Source organism: Natrix helvetica (genome assembly GCF_964273705.1).
Source record: "Natrix helvetica genome assembly, chromosome: 3".
In the NCBI taxonomy this organism is placed as follows: domain Eukaryota; kingdom Metazoa; phylum Chordata; class Lepidosauria; order Squamata; family Natricidae; genus Natrix; species Natrix helvetica.
The window spans coordinates 24,054,447-24,079,767 of NC_138549.1; the positions used below are offsets into that span (position 1 = coordinate 24,054,447).

General features: G+C 42.4%; 1 protein-coding gene across 3 annotated transcripts in view; it reads right to left on the reverse strand.

Moving 5' to 3' along the window:
• The window catches only part of WASHC2C (WASH complex subunit 2C), a 50,604-nt gene that overhangs the window by 24,228 nt on the left and 1,055 nt on the right, over nucleotides 1-25,321 (reverse strand). For 2 of the 3 annotated variants that reach the window (XM_081949255.1, XM_081949254.1), the window contains exons 2-15: nucleotides 23,148-23,312; nucleotides 21,984-22,049; nucleotides 15,873-16,043; nucleotides 14,658-14,751; nucleotides 11,329-11,384; nucleotides 11,062-11,106; nucleotides 10,511-10,606; nucleotides 8,935-9,016; nucleotides 7,571-7,627; nucleotides 6,513-6,619; nucleotides 5,208-5,274; nucleotides 4,276-4,332; nucleotides 2,079-2,237; nucleotides 1,617-1,696 (exon numbers count right to left, since the gene is read on the reverse strand). In XM_081949255.1, coding sequence (XP_081805381.1) covers nucleotides 1,617-1,696; nucleotides 2,079-2,237; nucleotides 4,276-4,332; nucleotides 5,208-5,274; nucleotides 6,513-6,619; nucleotides 7,571-7,627; nucleotides 8,935-9,016; nucleotides 10,511-10,606; nucleotides 11,062-11,106; nucleotides 11,329-11,384; nucleotides 14,658-14,751; nucleotides 15,873-16,043; nucleotides 21,984-22,049; nucleotides 23,148-23,312 — 1,302 coding nt within the window. The remainder of the gene's footprint in view (nucleotides 1-1,616; nucleotides 1,697-2,078; nucleotides 2,238-4,275; nucleotides 4,333-5,207; nucleotides 5,275-6,512; nucleotides 6,620-7,570; nucleotides 7,628-8,934; nucleotides 9,017-10,510; nucleotides 10,607-11,061; nucleotides 11,107-11,328; nucleotides 11,385-14,657; nucleotides 14,752-15,872; nucleotides 16,044-21,983; nucleotides 22,050-23,147; nucleotides 23,313-25,321) is intronic. The other variant, XM_081949256.1, reaches the window with a different exon arrangement.

The window sequence follows — 25,321 nt, forward strand, 5'->3', positions numbered from 1 at the left end:
GTAATATGTGAGACAGAAAACAAAGATTTTACCATGAGCTAACTCTTAAACCTAGATTATAACTGTGCAGTAGAAGTTCAATTACTGGTATCATCTTTTTTGCAAATAATTACCTAATCAGATAATTTATTTACATATGCTAATTCAGCATATTTTGTTATATCATGCATTGTTCCTGCTACCAATTCCTTTATGTCATAATTAATCAGGACTTTTCTTTTTATGTGACCAAAGAGCAGGCATTGCTCCCTGTGTCTCAATCAGACAATCAGATTTTGCCCACCTGCAAGAAAGAGGGGGCAAAAAATTAGGAGCTAGAAGGACAGAAAGCATCTTAAGGATTTTGTGCCCTTGTTGGAAATAAAATATAGTTATCCTGTGCTTACTCCCTCACCAGTAGCATGGAAATTACTGTTGTAATAATGGAGGACAAAAGAAATGACGAGAGAAAAAAAGTAGGCAAGGAGGAAATACCACCAATTTTGGGTAGGATTGTCAGGTCACATTAAACTGTATTTGGCCCGGGACCAGTGCTTATTAATATAGAATCAAAGATAAATACAATATTATGTGTAATTCAATTCCAATGTAATACAGAAACATATTAGCTCCTCTTTTCATGACATACAGTATCTCAATTTTGTATTTTGGAGTTTATTTTCCAACTTAGATAATACCGAGCCATTTCCACGAAAAGTTTCGCCTCCCAACCATCAAAAATGTACAAAGATGTAAACGATGAACAGATTTTTCCAAGTATCATGTGCTATTTCTGGGAAGTGCTTCTCCTTAGCCTCCAGGTCTTGAACCGTTTGGAACTGGGCTGCGGAAGTAGCGGGCGAGCACATGCGCATCCCCACTTGTATGAACAGCGGGGAAATACACGTGTGCATCTCCATTTGCCTGAGTGGCACACAAGGGTGCCCATCGCTCACACAAATGGAGCTGCATGTGCTTGCCCGCCACTCACGCAGAACCATCCCTTTGCCGGAAAAAATGCTGAGGAACATCTAGAGCAAAGGAGGAGCTATCTGTCAGCTTACGCTTGCTTTTTCTTTGCTACTATGCAGCGACAGACTGCCATGAACTGTGGAGAGGGGGAATGAGAGGGGAATGCTTTGGGAAACAAAAGTAACTGCTCTGTCTCCTTGAGACTCTGCCTCAAGGTCACTCAGCTGGAAGGCGGAGGAGGAGGCCACATACCAAACTGTTCTTGGACTGATCTTACCTCAGCCTGATTGGTTACACTGGAGTGGGCAATGAGAGACAGGTAAGAGAATGATAAGGAGATCTTAGGGATTTTGGTGCGCAATATTCAGTTCTGGCTTTGCATTACTGCAATACATTTGATCTGTAACAAACTATACCTTTCTCAACAAATGGCATCAAGGAACATTTTTATTTAGAGATTTAAACTTGTGGCAGGTCTGACACTATTTGCTTTTTACTAACTGCAAAATATTTGGTGGATTTGGAAGCATGGGGGGCCCAGGGGGGGGGGGGTTTAAAGTGACTCACATCTAAGTTCACTGGATGTTGAAACTGAAGCAAGTCACATTATAAACTAATCCTCAATGTAGCACTTAAAAAAAAAACAGTTTGAAAAGAAAAATTACATTTTTTGCACTGTTGACAATGTCAGGCTTCTCCCTGAATAGATCCCCATCAACATCAAAGAAATCCACAGAAGGTTTGGCTGTATAAAAATAAGACACAAAGAGTTCACTTTAGGATCAGACTTTATCAGCAACAGAGGAAGTCAATTAACAAAATAGTAATACTGGTAAAACATTTCATACATATGTATATAAAAATAATTAAGGAGGGATCTCACACCTAATAAAAATACTTTATTGTACTATATTTTACTGGATACTTCCACACATAATTAAAGATATAAATTAAATGTAATACACAATAAAGTTTTATTAATGTGACAGGAAACTACAGAAAAATAGCTTATATTTCACTATCAAGGGCACTGTCACAAATTAAGATACATTGCCTAAAGAGATTTTAAGCTCTTTTAATTATGATAGAGGAGAAGGAATTAACATGTTTTAGTTTTAGAAACTTACCTATAACGCAACTACTTTTACTAGGTTCAAAGTTCTCATCTTCCTCAAACAGACCAGGAGCTTCATATAGCTTAGAAGACTTATCTGTGATTGATTCAGTCAACTTTTTATTCTCTTTTTCCAGTGGAACTGAAGGAGGGCTAAATACATCATGCATACCTATGAACAGGGTTTAAAAATAGTCATCTGATACCTAGAGCTGGAGTTCTACAAATTGTTTCGCTTAAAAAAAATTCAAACTCATTGGAACAATCACATTTAAGAATTTGCCTTATAAATCATTTGGCATAAAATTCACTGTTCAACTTCCAAATATACCGATATGTCAACTAGAAGTCATCTTATTTTTAACAATATTTCTAGGAAGAGGTTTCTAAAGCAAAACTGTTCTGCCAGAAGTAGCAATGATAAAAATTTTAAATGTATATTCAAATCTATAGCACTGTTAAATCAAGATTATTTTAATCTCTCTGTTCACCAGCAGGAAGTATTTAGAGTGACAGAACATGATTTTAAATCCAAAACAGATATGCAAGAGAATGATCTATTCCAAGTTTAATATTAACCATTACAGAATACTTAACAGAAGGAAGTGAAAGTAACAGAAATTTGGTTTTAAAAAATGACCATATAATGCTGATTTTTATTTTATTTTAAAAAACACTAAAACTGGGTGAATTCAAAAACGTATCCCAGACTCTAAAAATCAAATATTAAAAATATTGAGTAACAATAAATTTCATAACAGGAAAAGTAATAGGAAGAAACACATTTCCCTTAAAAAGAAGGTAATAAGAGAGGAAATGTTAACAAATATGAAATGTTAACAACTCCAATGAGGAAAAATAGAGGACAGAAAAAGCCAGCATAGCCCTTTCAAAAAATAAAGCCAGTTTTTTGAAAGAGAAACACGACTTAGAAATGTTGATATGGTTGCGAAAAAATTAAACACAGGAACAAAGGCAATTTCTAAATTTCAGATAATATCAATCCCATTTTTTATGTGTTCATCAGACATCATCTTATTATGTCCACGAGAGCAATAAGATCTAAGTGGTTGGAGGATGTAGTAACTATATATGCCAGAACATTTCCAGATGAGAGCTGTTCAATCTCCAGAAATGTTATAAACATGCAAGGGCTGTGGCAGCACAACGGTTAGAATGCAGTATTGCAGGCTAACACTGCCCTCTGCCAGGAGTTCAATCCTGACCGGCTAAAGGTTGATTCAGCCTTTCGTCCTTCCAAGGTCGGTAAAAAGAAAGATGCAGCCTGTTGGGAACAATATGCTGATGTTGTAAACCACTCAAGAGAATGCTGTAAAGCACCATGGCAGTAGTGGGATTTAAATAATTTAACAACCGGTTCTGTGCCCTAATGACCAGGTGGGTGGGCATGGCTCAGTGGTCATGTGACCGTGTGGGCATGGTCAACTCAATGTCACTCAGGACGATGGGCGCTTCGCCTTAGCTGTTACAATGTAATAAGGGTTAACCAGAGAGGCAGTTTCTGTAAGCAGGGCAATAAAGATTAGGCTAGAAACAACACCAGAATGTTTCCTTCCTGCCTTCCTTACAGGATTAGCCCTGTAAAGTGGAAAAAAGCAAATGAGATTTTTTTCCCCCAACAACCGGTTCTCCGAACTGCTTAGAAAGTTAACAACCGGTTCTTCTGAATAGGTGCGAACTGGCTGAATCTCACCACTGAATTCATCTGTATGCAAAAATAACCCAGCCCACTCATGTTGTGTGTTGGGCAACAGATAGGTAGGTTCTGTTGTTAAGCCAAAATCAAACAAAACAAAACCAAAACTAAGAAGACTTCACTTTTAGTATGATGTGTAAAGCTGAATCTATTGCCTACACAGAAAATGCAAATGCCACTTGTTTAGATCAACTAAAGCAGGGGTGTCCAAACTTGAGAACTTTAAGACTTGTGGACTTCAATTCCCAGAATTCCCCAGCCAGCATGGCTGGCTGGGGAATTCTGGGACTTGAAGTCCACAAGTCTTAAAGTTCTCAAGTTGGACACCCCTGAACTAAAGCATCAATGATAGCTTGCTTCTGCAATGAAGCTGATCAAATGATTTCAAGGCTCCATTCTACAGACATACTTGTGAATTACGTAGTTGAAGGTCAATTAAGTAAAGATTTTAAAAAATTGCAGATCATTGGTCAATTTTTTTTATTATCCATACCTGGAAAGAGAGAAACTGCTCCAGGAGGAACTTTCTTTACTGCTTTTAATGATGGTTCTAAAAAGCACAGAAAATGGATCAAATTGAAACTATCCCAAAGTCAACTTCCTTTTCGGTAACTATGCCTTTAAGTATATATTTGCCTTACTCCTGACTGTTCCCGGGCACAGGGATGGCATCTTACATTGTTACAGGTGTGACACTTTACAATATTACAGTTGTAAGATGATGACATCTTACGATGTCTGCTGGGAGTCATTTTGCCCAAGGACTTTGATGAAGTGGATATGGCGCTACCTAATATGATTCCAATCACCTGTAAGTAGATGGAATGTAAGGGCTGGGGGAAACAGTGAAGTCCTACTGTGTAGAGCAGGGGTCCCCAATCCCCGGTCTGTGGACCAACACCGATCCGAAGCATGCCAGCAATCGGGCTGCACAAACAAACCCCACCCACAGCATGCAGGCAGCATGCAAAACCACACCCCCTCCGGTCCATGGAAAAACCTTTCTCCACGGAACCGGTCCCTGGTACCCTAAAGGTTGAGGGTCGCTCGTGTAGAGCATAAGGAAGATGACCCTGATGGAGTTATGGAAGCTCTGTTTTCAGTGCAACAGGTGCCAATCAAGTGTGTGGAAAGTAAAGGTTTACATATATCCCATGAAAATAAAAAAGAATCAATGAAAGGCTCTTTGGGGGGGGGTAACCACATTTTATAGTTACACTTGGAAAAATAAAGCTGCATTCTACAATATTCTTTACTAAACTTGGGGAGGCTTAAATATATCCTCATTTAGGATCGGATCATGTTTGTCTCAATATACTTCCAAAGCAACGTTTAAAAAAAAAAGACCATCTTTCTTTCCCAAATGAACTACAAAGTTTTCTTGTGTTAATCTATTAAATCATTAAGTTTTACAAAAATTCTTACTATCATTTATTGGAATTCGTGCTTCTTTTTCCTTTTCCTCTTTTGGCAATTCAGCAAAAAGATCCTTCTGATTGAAAACAGAATAATATATCTCATAACAGAATGTATTTTAGATTCGGAAAACAGAATAATAGACTACAAGTACTGGAAAAAACACTAGAAATTATTTTTCATACAATTTTACATATTAAAAAATATCAGTTTCTGACTATTAGGCTTCCGTGTATATATATATAGTAACAGGTACTTAGCGCTCATAATGAAATGCAGTTTATAATGTGAAAAAAAAAACCCAGTTAACTTCAGATTTCATCAAACTTTGGTGTGAGAGATCCCTCTATAGTCCAAGACACTATAAAACATATGTATAATGTAGACAAAATTTGTTCCTATGTAATACAAAGCTAAGATTTTTTAAAAAAAGTCATAGTTGTTAAGCAAGTCATAATGGCCTAATTTGCACAAAAGAATGCCACAATATTGCTTATCATTACAGTTACTTCCTGACTTATGACTTTCATTTTGCACATTCACCACTACACCAAACTGACTTGCCTAGATCTTGTGGACCACATTAGCCCTAGGCCCTGGGACTTTAGGAATAAGAGGCCTGCCTCTTTAGCTGTTCTGAACCATCAGATTTGGTAAAACTGTCTAAATTATAGGCAAGGTATTTTTTCCACATACCATCCTCTACCTAATTCACACTCCTTCGGTTATGTTACCTGATTTCTGACCAAGATAATAATAACCCAGTGAGAAACATGCTAATTCTTTCCTGCTTAATTTTGTTCAGAACAGGACTGTAATGTTCTGAGGGGTAGAAGACCAAACCTATGGAAACCAAATCTAAAAAAAGAAAAAAAGAAAAAAAGACTGTACTACAATACAGATTGTATTCTTACACAACCATATAGCATAGAAGAGCAGACGTTCCATCAAGACGTTTTGCCTAGTTCTAAGGACATACAATTATTTAAATATGAAGTGGGGGGAAAGGGGCCTTAGAGGGTGTGAGTGTGTGCTCCACTCAACCCCTCTTGAAAGAAGCCATGTCCTTTTCCAGGGTTAGCTATGTGATTCCAGGAAGATATGTACCTGAATTTAAGTAGGCATCAAGGCTGCAGTGATTGTGTTTGCATCCTAGTACAGAAGTTTATCATATAATCTTTTGGTGGGCATTGATGCATCTGCCTCTTCATGGAGATACATACACCTAGGTTCAAAGTAGCTTTCTGCCTTGCATCCAAATAGCTGCATGTCCTTCGCTAGTTCCATAAAGGAATATATAAACCATATATTAACCTCGTCATCATCGAAGAGTCCTGTCCCACCACTGAAGAGTCCATCTTTAGAACCAAACGGTGAGAAATCTTCATCAGTTAGCTTGGGAGGTTTAAAGATATCCTCATCTAGAATAAGATAAATGTTTTTGTCAAAGGAGCTAAAAAAAAAGATAGTTACGAAGTTCTCAGCTAGATAGTAAGATACTGTATATGATAGAAGTTATGAAGTTCTCGGGTAGATAGTAAGATACCCCGTTTCCCTGAAAATAAAACCAGCCCGGATAATAAGCCCAATCGGGCTCTTGAGCGCATGCACTAAAATAAGCCCTCCCCAAAAATATTGCAACACAACAGCAGCCATGAGGTGACCATGCTTGCCGCTTCCTGCACCTCAAAAATAATAAGACCTTCCAGAAAATAAGGCCAAGCGCTTATTTGGGTGGTCAAAAGAAAATAAGACCCTGTCTTATCTTTGGAGAAACACAGTAGTATGATTAGGAGCAAACTTTCCCTACTGAAGTTTTCCATCAACTGCACTTACTAACCATTCCACAGAAGATTAGGGCAAAGGAGGCACAGAAGCTGTGCTTGTACAATCTCCTGGATAATTTTTGGAGATTCAAAACTCAAAATTTCTTTCTATCCAATTAACTGAGAATGTAAGAAAGTCATTTTTTTTCACCGTCTAGTATAGTTTCCATAGCACTTAAAAATGCACTGAAAAGGGGTTTGTATGAGAGAAAAGATTTTAAAGACAACAAAATAGCTAAAATATAGGACAAACAAAAGCCTCTCACACTTTTTCAGTCTGACCTGACTTTTTCTGAATATAAATAATAAAATGAATGCACAATATTTCCAAGGCACAATACTATTCAACAGTAAGGACATTCAGAACCTTAGAAAATGGCTAACTCAGGATTTCTTTTTATCCTGCATTTATTTTTATAACTCAAAGTGGTGAATATACCTAAATCATCCTTCACCCTCCTAAATGAGGTGGCTCTCATGTCTTTCTCCTCTCGTAAGAAATGCAGCTCCTAAGGACAACCCATCCACACCCCACCCCCAACTTACCATCTGAGTCAGCATCAACATCTTCCTTGATAGTGACTGTAGTCTTATTTTTCGTATCTGTTCAGAAAGAAAACATTACATATGAAACATTTAAAAGTGCAATGAACAGAAAAGTTATCATCTGCCTGGTTTTTCATTTTTTCCTATAGGTTTAACCTCTCTATTCCCCCCCCCCCCGGCTTTGCCCCTTTAATTATGATTCCATCATTCATTCCTTCCTTCCTTCCTTCCTTCCTTCCTTCCTTCCTTCCTTCCTTCCTTCCTTCCTTCCTTCCTTCCTTCCTTCCCCCCTCCCTCCCCATGACAAACTGCAATTTTATGGCTTTTCATGGCCACCCTATGATGACTATGGGCTATGATTACATACACTATCTGACCTTAAAATGGGCCACTGACTTAAAGCTGCAGAGCAGACTTATCGATTCTGGCTAAAAACATCTTCTTGACCTATTCTACACACCTTCTGGAATTAGCTGGAATAACTTAAGTCACATAATGATTCCAAAATTTGGAATGGATTTATCCCTGGCTAGATTTAATGCCCTCCCAACAGCTGTTACTGAAAAGATATACTGAAAGATCCTTTCTGGAGAGGGGCTGGATCCATGTGGTAGAGGAGTAATTGAAATGATGGAAGATGTTATTTTGTATTGTTATCATTTTTCAGATGTTAATCAGGAATCGCCATTCTTTACTAAATATCCTAATCATTCTGACTTGTTTTATCTTACGTTGTTATTATCAGATCAGTCTGATTTTATTTCTTTCACCCAAAATTGGTACACAGATTACTTACACTCTGGAAACAAATACTGTGGGGGAAAGACACCCCTAAGGGGGTGTGTTTTCTGTTAAGATACAGCCTGCTGTGCCTTAAAATGGCTTCTACTGTACAGCACTGTGGAGTTGCCATGGTAATGGCTTCACACTCCACAAGGGGGCTCCCTCTGGTAAGGAGGAAAATCCAACATTAGAAATTGCGGCAATATTCATGGAAGGAAGGTTGGGATAAATAAATACCCAGGCAGCAAAAAAAAAATTCTTTTGAGTTTGGATGTATTGAATATTTTTAACAAAAGAGAATTACATTCAGCTTCGGACAAAGAATATTTTTCATAGTAGAAACAGTTTATTCAAATAAGTAATTTCTAGATCTGGTATATATTTCAAAGTGTAAGATACATTGAAATAGTTCTCCTTGATTCCAGTGAATACCTTTGTGCATTAATTAAAAGATATTAAAATATAGGTTGTAGTACAACAGTCTACTGGAAATAAAAATTATTTTTAAAATATCATTAGCGAAGCTTTTTCTATCATACTTTATGCAGCAAAAGAAAAAAAAGACGTCGACTTATGCTTACATAATTGTTCTTTCTGTTCTTTACTTAGCTCTTCCCTTTTGATTCGGGCTGCAAGCTCATCAGTAAACGATGTTGGTCTTTTCTTTTGAGTTCCAAGTAAGGAGGTAGAAATGGGTAAGAGGGAAAAAAGACACACTTTGTTATTTTTAAAATATATATATATTCATAACTTACTTAAAGCCAGACATATTGTAGGCTAGAAAATGTTAGAGGGAAAAACACATTTTTCAAACTAATAAGAGCACATGGAAGGAACTGCGAGAGGGATCTAGGAGTCCCCAACTGGATGCAGTATTCCAAGTGTGGTCTTACCAAGATATTATGAAGCGGTGCTAACACTTCATGTGATCTTTGGACTATACATGGTTAATGCAGTCTAGAGTTGATCCTTCTGGATCTTGAGCCTATCTTCTTGGGTGTTGGCAAACCCTGCCAGCTTGATGTTATCTACAAATTTGATGAGTTTCCCCTCTATTCGCTCATTGTTTATGAAGATATTAAAAAGCATGGGTCTAGGACAGAACATTGGTGTATCCCACTGCTTACTTCCCTCCATGTAGATGTACCTCCATTAAGGACTACCGTATTTTTCGGAGTATAAGATGCACCTTTTTCCCCTCAAAAAAGAGGCTGAAAACCTGGGTGTGTCTTATACACTGAATACAGCTTTTTTTGCCTCCAGAAATCCCGCCCCCTTCACCAAAATGGCCGTGCATAGCCTTATGGAGGCTTTCAGAGAGCTCCTGGGGGCTGGGGAGGGCAGAAATGAGCAAAAAACAGACTGTTTTTGCTCAATTTTGCCCCCCCCCCCAGCCCCCAGGAGCACTCTATAAGCCTCCTAAAGGTTATCCATGCCCTTTTTTAAAAAAACAAAGAAAACGGACCCGTTTCCATGAAAAACAGGCCGTTTTTGGGAGGTTTGCAGAATGCAAAAACTTTTTTTTTTAAATTTGCCTCTTCAAAACCTTGGTGCGTCTTATACTCCGAAAAGTACGGTACATATTGAGGTTTCCCTTATTAATCCAGTCCAACTACCATTCTATCACCTTTCAGTTCAATTGTTAATTTCCTACTATCTCAGTTTGTGCTACCAAGTTATGACTGAGCTATTTTAATTTTCTCTCCTTTCTAACTCTTCTCTGCTGCCAGTAAGGTTTTTCTGCTCTGCGCTACCCAGTATAGTTTTTATATCAAAGGCACAAATATGGAAAAAATGTAATAAACTAGCTCTTTGCGTATCCCTGTACTCATGCTGCCCCTCAAATAAGGTATGAATTTTTTGTATTATGCTTTGCTAAGATGATTAGATTCTTATAAACATTCTGGTCATAGGAAAAAGAACAAACAGCAGATTCAGAATTGGCAAAAGGAGGAAGTCTTAAAGCATCTGGGATATTATTAAGATTGGCACAATATAGCAGTACTGGAACAAGTATTTTATAAACAACAATTTCATTGATCACATGAATGCTTTGTACTTTTCAGTGGTATAATCCATGCTATAAGCATCTTATTAATATGCTTCATTAACGCTTTCTCATAAAACTGATGATGTTGTTGAGCAGCAATTCCTTACCAATGTTGTATTTTCTTCTAGGTCACTATCTTCCTCTTCCCCCTTTTCATAGTCACCAAAAAGATCTTCACCTTCATCACTCATTACTGCTGCTCTCTGGAAAAATAAACATACCGGTATGTTTTACTGCACTTGAGAAAGAAATTTCAGATGGTGAAATAGATCTAGACAGTTTTTGACTGACTGTTTTGACTTACTATTGAGATAGTAAACATTCCATCTTGAAAAATGATGCTAAAAGAAGTGGACATGTATTAAAAATAAGTGTTGAAATGACCTCAACAGACCATAATTTTCAATCTGGGTGCCTAGAAATAAAAAAAATCTGGAGACAGATGGGGGGGGGGGGGGAGGGGAAGAAATGCACCTTACACTTTTCTCTTCTGTCCAGTATGGAGTGGACTACTTAAGATAGATACTCACACTTAAATAAAAGAGGAAAACTTGCTTTTGTCAATGGCATCTTATCAAAACATTTTCTCGTGCTACTTATTTTCTCAACTCAATGGTTACTTGCAGAGAACTGAAACTTGACAAAACGCATTTCTTACCTGCTTCTGATCTTCATCACTTATAGTCCCAAATTCTTCCAGTTCCTAAAAAGTAAAACAACAACAACACACATTTAAGAAAAGTGGCACTCAACGTGACATCATGCTGTCAATGCTCTCTTGGACCTCTTCCTCTATGACAGGGATTAATAAGTACTTAATTTAAATTTAATTTAATTTTAAAAAATATTTCCCCCCCAATATAATAAACTAATAAACATCTAAACTTTCCAGTTCCTAAAATTCCTCAAGAGATAGTTTACTCACCTCTTCTTCTTTTCCTTCACTGTCCATCAGGCTTCCGTGGTCACCATCCACTGAACCTTTTGTTCCATAGGTGAAGGGAAAAGACAAGATTTGTGCATTGTTTCTTTAACTCAGCGGTTCTCAAATAGTGGGGCGCGCCCCCCTGGGGGGGCGCGAGGCTCCGTAAAGGGGGGCGCGAAGGCTCCCTTTCCATCTGGGTGCAACGGCGGCGGCGTGGGCGAGGCACAATATATCCCGCCTGGAAGTGGCAGCACTTCGGACTGTGGATTTTCATTGGAGCCGCAGGCTGGAGCTGTGCAAGAAGCCTGCTCGGGCGGGGGTGGGAGGGAGGGAAGCATGGCTGTCCCAGGCTTCCCTCCCTTCCCCCCCCCCCAGCCCAAGCAGACTTTTTGCACAGCTCCAGCCCGCGGCTCTGATGAGTCTCTGAGCAGTCCCCAGCGCTGCCACTTCAAGCCGGGATATATTCTGCCATGCCCTCGGCGGCGTCTTTATGCAGGTAGCTCGCCTCCCCGCCAGCAGCTCCACCGCCAGGATTCCGTCTGGAAGCGGAAGCGCAACAGCCGCTGTTGGGGAAGGGACAAAGGGGCGGCGGTCGCCCGATCTTGCCACCGCCACCCCTTCGCCCCTGGGATGCTGGAGGAGCTGCTGGCAGGGAGGGAGGGAAGAAAGGGAGGAGGGAGTAAGGATAGACAAGCAAGAGGGAAAGAGGAAAGAAGGCAAGCAGGCAGGAAGGAGGCAGAAGGAAGGAGGGAAGAATGGAACTGGAAGGGAGGCAGGGAAGGAGGGAGGGAGAAAGGAAGGATAGGAGGATAGGGAAAGAGGAAAGAAGGCAGGCAGGCAGGGGGAAAGAGGAAGGAGGGAACTGGAAGGGAGGCAGGAAGGAAGGGAAGGAGGAAGGGAGGGTGGAAGGAAGGAAGGATAGACAAGAGGGAAAGAGGAAAGAAGGCAAGCAGGCAGGAAGGAGGCAGAAGGAAGGAGGGAAGAATGGAACTGGAAGGGAGGCAGGGAAGGAGGGAGGGAGAAAGGAAGGATAGGAGGATAGGGAAAGAGGAAAGAAGGCAGGCAGGCAGGGGGAAAGAGGAAGGAGGGAACTGGAAGGGAGGCAGGAAGGAAGGGAAGGAGGAAGGGAGGGTGGAAGGAAGGAAGGATAGACAAGCAAGAGGGAAAGAGGAAAGAAGGCAAGCAGGCAGGAAGGAGGCAGAAGGAAGGAGGGAAGAATGGAACTGGAAGGGAGGCAGGGAAGGAGGGAGGGAGAAAGGAAGGATAGGAGGATAGGGAAAGAGGAAAGAAGGCAGGCAGGCAGAAGGGAGGGAGGTGCAAGGAAGGAAGGAAGCATAGATAAGCAAGAGGGAAAGAAGGCAGGCAGGCAGGGGGAAAGAGGAAGGAGGGAACTGGAAGGGAGGCAGGAAGGAAGGGAAGGAGGAAGGGAGGGTGGAAGGAAGGATAGACAAGTAAGAGGGAAAGAGGAAAGAAAGCATGTGACTACGGTGGGAGACGAGGAAAGACCGGTGTGCTATGTTATGCAGAGGTGTACTTATAACAATTTTATAGACAAATTATACTATTTACAGTCGCGCGGGGGGGGGGGGCGAAATGTTTTCTTCTTCCTAGGGGGGGCATGACAGAAAATAATTGAGAAGCACTGCTTTAACTGGTTATACAGAGAGGCCTCAACTTATACTAACAGTTGAAACCAACATTTATTCTGGTTTCTGCAGCTGAGTTTTGCCCCATTTTACAGCCTCTCTTTTCATAATGTTAAGTGAATCACTGCCAGTTGTTATGCCAATAACACTTAAGTTCTTACGGTTCTTAAGTGAATCTGGCTTCTCCATCAACTTTGTTTGTCAGGTCATGAAAGGTGATCACATGACCCGGGGACATGGCAACCTTCAAAAAGACACGCCAGTTGCAAAGCATCCAACTTTCGGTCATGTGACTATGGGGATGCTGCAATGGTTGTTAAGTGTGAAAAACAGTCATAATTCACTTTTTTCAATGCCATTATAACTTCAAATAGTTACTAAATAAATGGTTGCAAACCAATGACTACCTACACTCTGAATTTATTTATTTTTATTAACTTGTTTTCAGCCTGTATTATCACATAAGTTTACTTTTATTTCTGGGAATTATAACCCCAACATTCTATATAGCACTTATGTAAAAAAATGGTAGTTGAATATACTTTTTCTCTATCTTTCTTAATTTTTAAAAATGTTTTGCATGTCTTTTGAATTATGTTTTTTTCTGATTTAAAAAATTTAAAGTGGAAATACAAGTCACGGGCCAAAAGAATGACTTGGATAAGAACTCTTTACTGCACATACAAAAGAGGCTTGTTAAAGCCTCCAAGAAGTCTATGCAATAGGATAAAAAAGAACTTGAGAGATCAAATACCACAACAATATATGAATGAATTAATAGTTAAGATTTTCAGAAGCAAAAGGAATATAAAGTTGGTTTATTTGATGAGAAGTAAAATAAGACATAGTTTTATGAAATTCTGGAAACCCTTTTTATAGATTTTTTACTAATGTAGATTAAAAAGTATGGATTTGTTTGTTATGGATTTGTTTATAGATAACAGATGGTTATGGAAAGAACTGTTTGTAACTTCTGTAAACTTAGTTTGTTCACCTCCTATAGAGGTGAAGAGTTATAAAACCTGTTTATACTTATGATGAAGATTGGAAGTCACTTCTTTATACATTTCTTTCTCTTTATTTCTATCTTTCTTTTTATATACATCCATACATATGCACGTACCTACATACATACATGCACAAATGGTTTGTGATGTTTTAGATGTACTATATGCCATATTATAATTAAGTGCAATTTAGAAAATTGCTAAACCATTCTCAGAACAGCGGAATCCTCATACTCTTCTCTGGAATATTCTATCACTGAAGATTAAATATTTTGCACTTATACTTAGTGAATAATAGGAAGCCCCTGTGGATTTTACTCCGCTAGACATTGCTAACTATAGGGCGCAGTGCTCATCTTCGCTTTGATGATGTTGTTGTCTGAAGAGGTTTCCACAGCCATATGGCCAGCATGATGTCATGGAATACTGTTACCTTCCCATCGAAGTGGTACCTATTTATCTATTCACAATTACAGGCTTTTGAACTGCTAGGTTGGCAGGAGCTAGGCGAGGACAGGAGCTCAGGTCTGGAACCTGGGCTGCTGGCTCTACAGCCAACAAGCCCAGTGTCTTAATTGCTGAGCCACAGCGTTGTCCCTAATCAATAGTAAGTGGCCTAAAATAAGCCTTAAAAATAAATTAACTGTAAGCATGTATTACTAATTCTTTCACATACCTTCACTGGAAGGATCACCAAGCCCAACGTCATCTTGTTCCATAAACAGTTGGGAGCCAATTAAGTACGGCAAAGGTCGATCAACATAAAGATCCTGTAAAAAAAAAAAAGTTAAAACACTTTTTAAAGATTAAACTTCAAATTATAACAATCTGCACACCTCTTGATGGCTAATTACCAATTCCTGAGATTTCAATTAGTTACCTGCCACGTTACCAATAACAAGTAAAAATTATTGCATCAGGGTTGTGTTTGACCTCGGGGGGGGGCGTGGCCTGGTGGGCATGGCCAGGTGGCGTGGCCAACTCGATGTCACTCATGTCTGGGGTGTCCGTGGTGGCTTCAGTGGCTGCCCAGGCTGTTTTCAGCTGGGACAGCCTCCTGCAGCGATCTGCCAATGAAAATGGGCACTGCCCCCCGAGGTCCGTTTTTGCAGGCAGAGGACTGTAGGAAGCCATCACAGGCAAAAAGTGAGCCAAGGGAGGCTGTGCACGCCCACCCGAGCTCCATTTTCACTGGGAGAGGCACGCGGGCTGGTCCTTCGTTGTTTCTAGGGTGGCCCCACGGCAGTGGTGGGTTCCAGATCCTGTTGAAACTGGTACGGTGCAACGGGGCCTGGCATCCCCACATGCACAGCACACCACACGCACACATGCGTCCTTACCTCCGCAATGCCTCTGTGACACTCCAGCTGCTCGGCGGAGCATCGCACAGACGCCGTACACTCCGTGCGCGGAAGTGTCAAAGAGCTCAAATACAGGTAAGGAGCTCGGGCAGGCAGGTGGGCCCTCTGGAGCACCATACCAGAACAGTACCTGGTGCTCCCGGCAGGCACTGGTACTCCCGTCCCGCAACCCACCAGTGCCCCAAGGGCTGGATGCCGGCTGCGGCCCTTGAGTTTTACACCCCTGATTTAATGTATCAAGAGCCGTGCGCGGAAGTGTCAAAGAGCTCAAATACAGGTAAGGAGCTCGGGCAGGCAGGTGGGCCCTCTGGAGCACCATACCAGAACAGTACCTGGTGCTCCCGGCAGGCACTGGTACTCCCGTCCCGCAACCCACCAGTGCCCCAAGGGCTGGATGCCGGCCGCGGCCCTTGAGTTTTACACCCCTGATTTAATGTATCAAGATTGGCCTGAGGTCATTACATAGCTTTTACTACTGAATAAGTCAAGCCAGTAAAATTGAAATGACCAGAAATACCAAGTTCTATTACCTTTGGCTCCAGTATCAGTTCCAGCCTTTCATTGGTTTCTTCTTCAGAGTCAGAGTTCCCTGCTTTGATGTCCAGTTGTTCAAAGGCACTGTCTAATACCTGCAGCCCAAAATTGATGGCTTCCTGAATCTTGGGAATCAAATCAGCTTCTTTCTGTTCACGGGTTTTCTCCTACAAAGTCAAAATATATTGATTTTGATCCCATATTTTTCACGTACAATGGAAGAAGTTATAATTTTTGGTCATCATTGTGAAATTACTTGCAACAGAACTGATTTGCAAAACATAGTATAGCCTTTATTGTCATGGTACAAAATAAATACAACAAAATTGGTTATATGGAGGCGAGGTGATTAACTTTTAGAAAACTCAATAAATCTTAAAAGATGTTTCAAAATAAGACACAGAACCTCCAACTAACCTATTAGAAAAGATAAGGAAATGAGGATAGAATATAATCCTCGATTTACAATCATTCATTTAGTGAATATTCAAAGTTACAAGGGAACTAAAAAAAGTGACTTATGATTGTTTTTCAAATCACTGTTGCAGCATTTCCAGAGTCACATGATCAAAATGTGAATATTGTCAATTGGCATGTACCATATTTTTCAGAGTATAAGGCGCACCAAGGTTTTGAAGAGGCAAATTTTTTAAAAAAGTTTTTACACTCTGCAGACCTCCCAAAAACGGCCCATTTTTCAAAAAAACGGGCCCGTTTTTTGTCAAAAAAGGGCATGCATAGCCTTTAGGAAGCTTAGAGTGCTCCTGGGGGTTGGGAGGGGGCAAAATTGAGCAAAAAACAGCCTGTTTTTCACTCATTTTTGCCCTCCCCAGCCCCCAGAAGAACTCTGGAAGCCCCTTAAAGGCTATGCATGGCCATTTTGGTGAAGGGGGCGGGGCTTCGGGAGGCACAAAATGTTGTATTCAGTGTATAAGACGCACTCAGATTTTCAGCCTCTTTTTTGAGGGAAAAATGTGCGTCTTATACTCCAAATAATATGGTATTTATCCTGGGTCATATGATCACCTTATGTGACCTTCTAGCAAGCAAAGTCAATAGCGAAGCCAGACTCATGATTAACAATCATGTTACTAACTTAACAATTGGCAGTGATTCACTTAACAACTGTAGGAAGAAAGGTCATAAAATGGGACAAAATTCACTTAACTATCTTGCTTAACAACAGAAATTTTGGGCCCAATTGTGGTAATGTAAACGAGTATGTGTACTGTTCAAGGTAGGCCAAAGTCATGTATATTAATTTTACTTTTATTATAAGGTTGTAATAAAGGGAATTTTGCAAGTCTGTAGGTGTTTCCCCCCTCTGCACACTTTTATCTTTACGAGAACGAGGGGGGGTCTTGTTATATTCAAAATACAATCAACAATGCTAATACAGAACAAGTTTTAACATTAGTCAGAATGTGAAAAAGGGAAGGAGAATTAACCAAAGAAAATATTAAAATTGAATTTTGCATAATAATAATAATAATAATAACAACAACAACAACAACAATAATAATAATAATAATTTATTAAATTTCTAGACCGCCCCCTCTCCCCGGATGCAATAATAGTTCTCACTGTGTCTGCCAAGCAATAGGGAATTCCTAGAGTTTCGTGCTTCTGTTGCCTGTACCTTTTACAAAAACTTTAGAACAATGTCCACTATGCAGCTCAGAGACTAGACATGCAGTGGTCAATCATTCTTTCAGGGAAATCAATCTACAGATAATCTGACAAAACCATCCTTGTCAAGCTGGTGTCGAGCTAAAAATTCAGATAAGCACAACTCTGAAAGGCGAAGTCCTTCTTTGGGCCAACCCAGGATTGCTGCGTCAGCCAAGATCAAGCCACATATGATAGCACTCGCAATACAAACTGACTTGGTGTTCAACAGCAGCATTAGGAGTCCAGAGCCACCTAAGATCCAGTGAACTGGCAACGCGGGTGAATATTGAAGGCTAAAAAAATTATCCCGTTACCATATTTTTCAGAGTATAAGGCGCTCCGGAATATAAGACACACCTTAGTTTTGGGGGAAGAAAATAAGAAAAAGAAATTCTGCCTCTGCCTACCAGCATCCATTGGTGTTCATCTGGCTAGCGTCCTTAGCAAACCGCCTGGTCAGCTTCAGCACATCAGCCTGATTCAGCACGATCAGCTGATTGGCAGGTGGATCGGCCTCCCCCCAAAATCAGCTGTTTCCAGAGGTGAACTTTAGCAACAGGTTCACTGGTTGTCAGCATGTGCGTTGGGGCTCATAGGCAGCTTAAAAAACACAGCTGGTCATCAGAGGACGCTCCAGTGAGGAAAGAAGGCGAAGCGTGGAACCGGTCAGACAAGGCAGCAGCTGTTCCGGGTTGCCATTTTAACCTATGCACCTCGAGTTTTCAGCTACCAAACACTCCATTTGAGACCCGTTCAAGGAGAGAGACCAAAAACGCGATGCGCAGAGGCCAAAAATGTGATGCACGGAAGCGACGGATGTGCTCTGGCGATCCCTGCAGCCTTGAATGGGTCTGAAACGCAATGCACGAAGGCCAAAAGGTGGGGGTGGGCGGAACTGCATTCAGTGTATAAGACTCACCCAAATTTTCAGTCTCTTTTTTCTTTTTCTTTCTTCCTTCCTTCCTTCTTCCTTTCTTTCTTGTGTCTCTCTCTCCTTCTTTCTTTCCTTCCTTTCTCTTCCTTTCTTCCTTCCTTCTTTCTTTCTTGTGTCTCTCTCCCCCACTTTCTTTCTTCAATCCCTCTTGTGCCTCTCTCTCCCTCTTTCTTTCTTTCCTTCCTTTCTCTTCCACTTTCTTCCTTCCTTCCTTCCTTTTCTTTCTTGTCTCTCTCCCCCACTTATTTCCTCCCTCCCTCCCTTCCTTCCCTCCATCCTTCTTGTGTCTCTCCCCAACGTTCTTTCTTTCTCTTTCTATCTTTGTCTCTCTCTCTCCCTTCCTTCCTTTCTCTCTTACTCTTTCTTTCTCACTCCCCCCCCCCCTCACACACACATACCTTCCAGTTGGCAAAAATTTCTGTTTTGCCAGCTGGGAGGCTGGCAAAGAAGCCTCGTTTTCCCTGCCGCCCGTGGCACTTCACTTGCTGCAACTCGGACAATGGGGAGGTGGCAGTAGCGCTGTCCGGGTTTGAGGAACGGATGTTCCTTCTGCTCAGCTTACGCACTTGAAAAGACCCTGCGGTTCCACATCCACAGCTGATCCCTTCTTGGCCAAAAGGGTGCCTTTTCGGTCCCAGCTGGGCGTCTGGAAGAGAGTGGCCGAAGTGGCTTCTCTCTCCTCCTCCTGCCAGCCGAAGGAAAAGCCCCGGGGAGACGGGCTTCGCGTGCTGCTCTGCCGGACTCCCGCAGCCGATCCTTCTTCTTTAGGGGTCAGCGGAGGATCGGCAGCCCGGCAGAGCAGCGCGCGGAGCCCGTCTCCCCGGGGCTTTTCCTTCGGCTGGCAGGAGGAGGAGAGAGAAGCCGCTTCGGCAAACTTGTGTAAGATAAGACAGGCAGGCGGGTGGGCGCGTGACCGCGCCTTCTACGTTTTCTCTGGCAGAGTCACAGACAGACAGAGATCGCCTGGTTAAAAAGGAGGAGGCTTCACTGATCTGGAGCCCATCCAGGAAGACGAGGAATGTGAGGGGGATCTCTCCCCCCGTGGATGGAGCCTCCTCCTTCCAATTGGGGGGATCCATGCAGAGGATTTTTCCCCCACCCCCCAATTGGAAACGAGGTGGCTGTCAAACCAAGGCAACGCCCCCCGCAGAAGAAGGAACAGGAGAGGAGTTCGCGCCAGCCGCCGGCTGGCCAGAGGGCTCCCCCCCCCGTTGGCTGCTCCCTCCTGAGCCGTGCCCGCGCCCCTGCCCGGCCTGCCTGCTGAGGAGGAGGAGGAGGCGGGGGCACGTTGCTGAGAAGTGGGCAGGGCAGAGGTGGCTGCAGTGCTGCTGCCCTTGCCCTTAAGGGACATGCTGGCTGGCGTTGCTTCAGGGCGCCCTGACCGCCAGCTCCTCCATGCACAGCCCGTTCCCCCCCAAAAAAAGACCGTTTTCTTTTTTAAAAACGCCTCTGCAGACGATCTTGAAAACCTGCGAGGTTGCTTTCGGAGGGGAAAGACGGGCAGCTGTGCAAAGGCTTGTTTTAAAGCTGCAGGCTCCAAGGCTGCAGGTGCCCAGGGAGGGCGGCAGGGGCAAATGCTGCCGCCTGCCCCCTCCCAAAGCAACATCGCAGGTTTTCAAGATAGTTCGGACAGGTGTTTTTTAAAAAGAAAACCCTGAAAAAGCCGCAAGATCTGGAGAGAGATCCGGCCAGCCCGAGAAGACATTTCTGAGAAGAGATCTCGCCATTTTTTGCATCGGGGCATGCTGCAAGGGGGGGGGGGGAGTGAAGACCTTTTCCAGCTGGCGCAAAGGACTTCCCCGGACTTGCTTTAGTGAATACGGGCCCGCACCTCCACCACCACCAATCCGGAAAAGGTCTTTGCTCCCTCTCTCTTGCAGCAAGCCCCGATGCAAAAAAACGCCAAGGACTTGCGAGTGAGTGACAGGGGCGGAGCTTCCGGGTTCATTGACCAACCGGCAGAAACCCACCACTGCCCAGGTGGCTACATTCGGCCTATAAGACGCACCCAGATTTTCACCCTCTTTTTTGGAGTAAAAAAGTGCGTCTTATAGGGCGAAAAATACGGTATCTCTTTTCAATTTTCAATTAAAAAACATAAACATTCAGTGGAGGAGAGGACAACTTGCAAAACTGTTCAAGTTATTGGTAACTTAAATAAACAGAAGAAAAATTCTGGAAAATGTTCTACTCAAGGACCTGATAGTACTGTATACACACTGTCCAGAATATTATAGATCACAAGTGAAGAGTGCAAAATATTAAAGAGCAAGAATATTTTACAGAATAAAAGGGTGCTTCCTTGGGGACATCACAATGCGTAAAACGTTGGAGTTGTAAACAATTCCTTCACTTGTGGAGAGAAAATTTAGATTTCAGTACAACACAGAAACAAATGAGGATCCTAGTGCAATTAACTACATTGCCTAATTTTGTAAAAACAGAAACTCTTCAAACAAAGCAGGTGCTGTGGGGAGTGAAGTCACTTTTTCCCAGCCTTGGTCCAGTGACTTTGTTGGTGTTTTGTCCACAGATGAAAACAACCATTTTTTCAATCTCCAGCAGAGAGAGGATTATCTGGTAATCTCACTCTGTGCATGACTCAGCGCATACGCCACTCTCTTGGGGATGTATGTATGACTGAGCCTGCCTGGCAAACTATGATTCGTCGCACAGTTAGCCAGATTGAGTTTGGCAATTTTGTCCATCTATCACAGTGATGGCTAACCTTTTCCAGACTGAGTACCCAAAGTGCGTGCAAACCCCCCAAATGCAATGCACCCCCCCACATGTGCCCCACCTCTATGCATGCACGACAGAGACCCAAAGACCACTGGTTGGTGGGAGGCGCAAGCGCATGCACGGTGAAGCTGAGCTGAGGCAACGTCTCACGTGCCCACAGAGAGGGCGCTGTGTGCCACCTTTGCCATAGGTTTGCCATCACTGACCTATCAAGTCCTTCCCAAAGTGTAGGATAGGCAGATGGGGATATTTGATGATGTTATTATTATTTGTTAAATGTATTTGCCGCCTATCTCACTGCTACTCGAGGCAGATTGCAACAATAAAACGGAAGAAATGAAAAGTGTGAAGAGAAATAAGACACAGAACAATCAAATAAACAATGAAAGAGAACACAACAAGAAACACAACTAATATGATGATCAAAAAAGAAAGATGGACAGGTAGAGTACAGAGAACATGGCAGTGACTGGCGTCTGTCATCAACCCAGCAGCCACCTCCAGTGTAGAACTTTCCCATTTGGACCCCAGGCCAGCTGGCTTTTATATTATATTTTTATATAATTTATATTTACATTATTTATAAAGTATAATTTATATTTATAAATATGTATATTATCTATAAATATTGGTTACATTCACAACAATGAAGGAGAACATTCTGATTAAAGTGCGTGCTTCTGTTTGTTTTTATTCTTACAGCATTTTAAACAGACTGGATTTGACCCAAAAGGACATTGTTTTTATGTATTAAACTTGCCTGTTCTAATTTGTCTCCTCCTTCAGTTTTGGATACGAGTTCATCCATTTCATCATCATAAACTCTCTATAAATATAAACGAAGTAATTCAAATGAAGATTTGGATGCAAGTTCATCATCATCAAGTGTTTATAAACAAATAATTTCAAATAATACTTAATGTCAATTACACCTACTATTCATGTGCCAGAGAAATAGCAGGAAAGTGATGTCCTTCAGTTTTGAGAAAGCCTAGCCCAGGTCTGGCCTGATCTGGCAATGACTGTTGGGAGATCCAACTTGTCACTGGAAGGTGACCAAAGATTACTCCTCTGTCTCACTCTCCAGATTACTGGTTGTAGCCTGCTCACTAACAAGATACAACTAATGAATGTGGAATAAACGCTTTCTCTAAAACACCAACTCACCCTGATCACACTGTTTTCAACTCCTTGTTAGCTTGTGTACATCTGAGTTGGATTGGGATTCATCTGTCACTTCTACTGTGGCTCCTCAAAATCCCTTAATCCCACTGTAATGGCCATGACTTTATGCATAGTCAACTATTTTGCTGAGCTGTAATCCCTCACCAGTAGGGTCAAACAAGATGGCCTGACTCTGAGGCTCTATGCATTCATGGATATACACATGAAGCATGGAGGTGATAGCATGGAGCCAGTGGGAGACCACTCAGCCCAGAGAGAAGAAAATCTGATTAATTTTTAAACAGAGCCAGTTTGGTTAGTAGTTGAGGTGCTAGTCTAGAAACCGGGAGACTGAGTTCTAGTCTTCTCTTAGGCATGGAAGCTGACAGATTATTTTGGACCAATCCTGTCAGGAAATTGGCCAATCAGAAAATGATACATGCCAGGAAATTGAATTTAGCATGGGTTTAGCATAATTTTCAACAGGATGATTCTCACAATAATAATGGCTCCACTAATAATAAAACTGGCTTGTTTAAACCTTTAATTTTCAATTATTTGATATGCAGGTATTTTAAATTGTATAAAAAGTTTTGCAACAATTAAAGATGCATTGTATGATACATAACAGAACTATTGTAAATAAACAAATAACATGTTAAACTGCAACTTCTTTCAGATCGCTTTTCCTTATCAGAGCTGAAATCCGACATTAATCTTTCTCCATCCATAACACAATGTATAAAAGCAACATACTCACATTTTCAATGAACTGCATATTTGAAAGCATGAGGAAACCGTTGAAGACATTATGCAGGCGACAATCTACACTTTTAGTTTCATGAATCAGTCTGTCCATCTGCTTCTTTATTTCATGGGTCCTGGAGATGGTTTGCTGGGAGAATTCTTGCAGAAACTGCAAAAGCTGCCAAAAATGTGTTTTGTACAGATTTTAAATTGCAGTGTGGAAGGAAGGAGAGGGAGAGATGGCGGGCAGGTGAAACTGTAAAAGCACTGCCATGTTAAGTTTGAAAATATATGGAGCATCAAAGCTATTTTTTAAATTTGCGAAGCCTTTGGATGCATTTCCAGAAAGTTATAACATAATATGAAGAGACGAATCAACAACTAACAAAGGGGCCTAAAGAAACAATGGATGGAAACTAATCATGGAGGGAAGCAACCTGGAATTGAGGAGAAACTTCCTAACAGTGAGAACAATTTACCAGTGGAACGGCTTGCCTCTAGAAATTATAGGTGCTTCATCACTGGAGGTTTTTGAGAAGAGACTGGACAGCCACTTTTCTCAAATTGTACAGGTAGTCCTCGACTTACAACAGTTCACTTAGTGACCGTTCGAAGTTACAACGGCACTGTAAAAAGTGACTTATGACCACTTTTCATGCTTATGACCATTGCAGCATTCCCATGGTTACATGACTTATATTCCAATGCTTGATAACTGGCTTATATTTATGACAATCGCGGTACCTTGGTGTCATCTGACCCCCATTTGCCACCTTCTAACAAGCAATCTGGGGAAGCCAGATTCCCTTAACAAGCGTGTTCCTAATTTAACGACCACAGCAATTCACTTGCGTGGCAAGAAAGGTGGTAAAACGGGGCAAAAACTCACTTTACAAATTTCTCACTTAGCAACGTACATGTTGGGTTCAATCACGGCCGTAAGTTGAAAATTACCTGTACAAGGTCTCTTGCTTGAGCAAGGGGGGTTGGACTAGAGGACCTTGAAGGTCCTTCTATTCTGATTGATTGAACCATCCTACCGAGCAATGAGCAGCCTAACTGAACAGCTCCCCAAGGGGAAGGAGGGCTCCTTTCTAAGTCACCAGGGCAAGGAAACCTCCCGCTCAGCGAAAGGAAGCTGCCCGGGGAAATCGGGGCATTGAAGTTGAGCTGGAACGCTCTTCCCTGCAGCCGCCCATAGCCTGGACCAGGGGTGGCGAACACGCAGCTCTCGAGCCGCATGCGGCTCCCGGCCAAAATGAATGAGGCTCTTTGCCTCTTATCATTATTTTGTATACTGTGGCTCGGATCGCGCGCTCCCTTTCGGAAGCTGGGGAGGTCCTTTGCAGGCAGCTAGAACGGGCCGCCTGCAAAGGACTTTCCCAGACTTGCTTTGAGGAGCACGGGGCGACTGAGGCTAGTTGTGAAGCCCCAAAGCCCCCACCGCCACCAGAAGAACTGCTGCCACCTCCTCCTCCTCCTCCTCTAACAGGCAGCACTGCCGGATTTGCCGCCTGGCGCTGCGGCTGAGATGAAGCCGCCAAAGCTCCAGCCGGCATCTCCGTGCGTGGCAGCGGCGCCTCCCCTCCGCTCGGAGCAGCTGAGCTCAGTCAGCGCTGGGTTACCCCTGCCCCCTCCTCCTCCTCCGCCGTGCTTTTGAGGAGCCATGAGGCTGCAGGAGCCAGTAGGAAGGCGGGGGGGGGGGAGCAGGGGAAAAAAAGCCTCATGGCTCCTCAAAAGCACGGAGGAGGGGGAGGGGGCAGAGGTAACCCAGCGCTGAGCTCAGGAGCAAATCTGGTGATTCTGTTGGAGGAGGAGGAGGAGGAGGTAGCAGCAGTTATTCTGGTGGCAACTCGTACTCGTCGGCATCTTCAGCAGAAGCCCTGCCCACAATGAAGAAAGCAAAGATGGAGCAGATCCACGCAGATGACGTCGCTGCAACATGACTGGAGGAGGAATTCTGGGAGTTGAAGTCCACAAGTGTTAAAGCTGTCAGGTTTGAAGACCTCTGCATTTTTTTTCTAGGGGTGGAAGGGTCTTGTAACTTGACAGCTTTAAGACTTCCATGCTTCAAATGCCAGAGTTCCTGAGCCAACAGGACTGGAGGAGAAATTCTGGGAGTTGAAGTCCACAAATCTTAAAGCTGTCAGGTTTGAAGACCCCTGGGGGGTTTTTTCCCTAAAGGGT